This window comes from Trypanosoma conorhini (genome assembly GCF_003719485.1).
Source record: "Trypanosoma conorhini strain 025E chromosome Unknown Tco_14.4_contig_01320, whole genome shotgun sequence".
In the NCBI taxonomy this organism is placed as follows: domain Eukaryota; phylum Euglenozoa; class Kinetoplastea; order Trypanosomatida; family Trypanosomatidae; genus Trypanosoma; species Trypanosoma conorhini.
Window position 1 is genome coordinate 1 of NW_021705424.1, and position 2,777 is coordinate 2,777.

The 2,777-nt window shown below is 60.7% G+C and overlaps 2 protein-coding genes across 2 annotated transcripts, besides 1 other annotated feature; both read right to left on the reverse strand.

Annotated features, from left to right (window-relative positions):
* Nucleotides 1-952, reverse strand: Tco025E_09848 (putative glutamate dehydrogenase; the record flags this gene model as incomplete). Its single annotated transcript, XM_029376651.1, has 1 exon — nt 1-952. A coding segment is annotated over one exon (952 nt), but the record flags the coding sequence as incomplete, so codon positions are not given.
* Nucleotides 953-1,652: 700 nt separating this feature from the next.
* Nucleotides 1,653-1,682: a microsatellite.
* Nucleotides 1,683-2,068: 386 nt separating this feature from the next.
* Tco025E_09849 (uncharacterized protein) lies at nt 2,069-2,777 on the reverse strand (the record flags this gene model as incomplete). The annotated part of the gene is made up of 1 exon (XM_029376652.1): nt 2,069-2,777. A coding segment is annotated over one exon (709 nt), but the record flags the coding sequence as incomplete, so codon positions are not given.

The window sequence follows — 2,777 nt, forward strand, 5'->3', positions numbered from 1 at the left end:
TGTTTGCGCCCTCCACCACGGCGATGACGCCGTTCCGGATCAAGTTCTTTGCGTCCTCAAGCTCCAGCTCGTTCTGCGTCGCGCACGGCAGCGCAATATCCGCCTTCAGGTGCCACGGCCGCTTCCCTGCGTGGTACTCTGCGCCCACCTGTTTCGCATGCCCCTCCACGGTGCCGTGCCTCGCGCCCTTGATGCCCACCAGGGCCCTCAGCTTCTCCGGAGTGAAGCCCGCCGCGTCGTGCGCGCAACCGCGCGAGTCCGAGACGCTGATCACCTTCGCCCCCAGCTGGAGGCACTTCGCGATGGCGTACTGCGCCACATTGCCGGCCCCCGACACGAGCACTGTCTTCCCCTGCAGCTCCTGCTGATGCCGCTTCAGGACGGCCTCCAGGAAGTAGGCAACGCCGTAGCCCGTCGCCTCGGGGCGCATCAGGCTCCCTTGGAACGCAACGCCATTCCCCGTGAAGGTGCAGGCCTTGCAGTTCGTCAGCTTCTGCGTCATGCCCGCCATGTAGCCCACCTCGCGGCCGCCGACGCCGATGTCGCCGGCGGGAACGTCCGTGTCGGCGCCAATGCGGCGGAACAGCTCCGTCGCCAGGGCCTGGCAAAACCGCATCACCTCACGCTCGCTCTTCCCCTTGGGGTCGAAGTCCGAGCCGCCCTTGCCGCCGCCCATGGGGAGCGTCGTCAGGGCGTTTTTGAAGGTCTGCTCGAAGCCCAGGAACTTGAGCATCGACAGGTTCACGGAGGGGTGGAACCGCACGCCGCCCTTGTAGGGGCCGATGCAGGAGTTGAACTGCACGCGCCACGCCCGGTTCACCCGCACCTCGCCCTTGTCGTCCACCCACGAGACGCGGAACTGGACGACACGCTCGGGCCCCACCAGGCGCTCCAGCAGCGCGTCCTCGCAGTACTCCGGATGCCGCTCCAGGAAGGGCCAGAGCGACGTCATGACCTCGCGGACCGCCTGCACGAACTCGGGCTGGTGCACATCGCGCCGCTTCACGCTCGCGGTGATGAAGTCGCCCACTTAGGCGTGCCGCAGTGGTGGTGTGATTGGCTGGTGTTGCTGCTGATTCTGCTCTTCCTTTCGCCTTAGCCCTATTCGCGGTGCAGGGAAAGTCAAGGCAAACGAAAAAAGGAAGAAAAAAGGCGCACAGAAGCAGGTAGAATTGCCGCAAGGAGGGGGGTGAAAATAAAAAAAAGCGCGGCCAGTAAAGAGTGCCAGCCCCACTCGGAGAGGCAGTTGGTCCGCCGCAGTGCGGCCGGACGGTGCCCCGCGCCGCAACGCCCAGCAATGCGTCACTATCCATTCCGACAGTCCAGCACAATCGTTACTGGGCCATCGTTCACCAGGTTGACACGCATGTGTGCCTGAAACCGCCTTGTTGCAACCCGGTCCTCCGCGTACCCCCTCGCGAGGACGTCACGCAGGCGCTGGAACGTCTCCGACGCCCCCCGCTCGGGGCCCATCGCCGGACAAAAGTCCGGTTTGTTGCCCTGCGGCACGTGCACGCGGGTGAAGTGCGAGGTGAGCGGGATGCCGCCGCCCACCTGCCCAACGCAGCCGAAAACAAACAAAAAAAAAGGACGAAAAAAAGGCGGCACGCATCTTCAACTGCAGAACGCCGTGGCTGGAAGCACCGCAGGTGCGCACACACACACGCACACCCGACGCCCACTTCCCCACAGCAGCCGCGCAGGGGCTGCCGAAGCACGCCCCGTGAGAATCAGTTCACAAGTAAAGGCAAAAAAAAAAAACGTTTTCATTTGTCCAGCCCTCACTGCTAAGGACACACGTAAAACAAAGCGGCCATCAGGGCCCTACCGCCCCGCCGTGCCGCAGCCGCGCAGTGACCACAAATGTCAAGCGCACCGAAAATAAAATTGAAAAACAAAAATAAAAAAACTCGCAAAAAAAAAACAAAGAAAAAAGCCAAAGAAACATTAAAACAGTCAAACAGAAAAAAAAAAACCTTAGCAGCCAATCCACACGCACAGAAAACATCGAAGGTAAATTGCTAAAAAGAAAGGAAAACAAATGTTAGGCAAAAGCAAACCAATCCATTCACTCCGCCTCATAACGCCTCCGGCGGACAAACCGGCTGTAGCGGATGTGCACAAGAAACGCGAGGACAGCCCCCAGAGCTTCCACACACGTGGCGACGATGAGCGGCAGGCGCACGCACTCCGCCACGTTGCACTCCTCCTCTGGGCCAAACCCCAAGCTGGCGTGCTTCGCGTCCACCACGTAGCCGAAGAGAAAGCGGTTGAATCCGATGACGGAAAACACGGTGGTCAGAAAGCCAATATTGTAGTACACGGCGTGGTCGTTCGCAAAGAGCGACGGGAAGACGACGGCACCAACAGCAGCAAACACGCCTTCTTCAAAGTACACGATGATGTACGGGAGCAGGATGGCCTCACCCGGGATCGTTAGGAGCAAGACGCCGGCAACGGCAGCAAGGAACGGTGAGAGGGGCAACGCGAACGTCACCAGGAACCGGCGGTTGTCGGGGGGCTGATGCTGCACAAAGGCCTCGAACATTCCCATGGCTATCCGCCCAATGCTGCTGGACACGCCGAGAAACGCGGTGTACAGGGCGGAGGTCTGCTGGCTCCGCTTGTGCCCAGTCAACGCCACGGAGATGGTGCTTGCGTTGTAAACCACAATAGTACCCGTGGCGCTCTGGCAGATGAACGCGATGAATATCAGCCAAATGTCCGGCCGCTTCAGGTTGTCCCAAAAAGAGCCGCCGTAGCGGGGATCCTGCGGG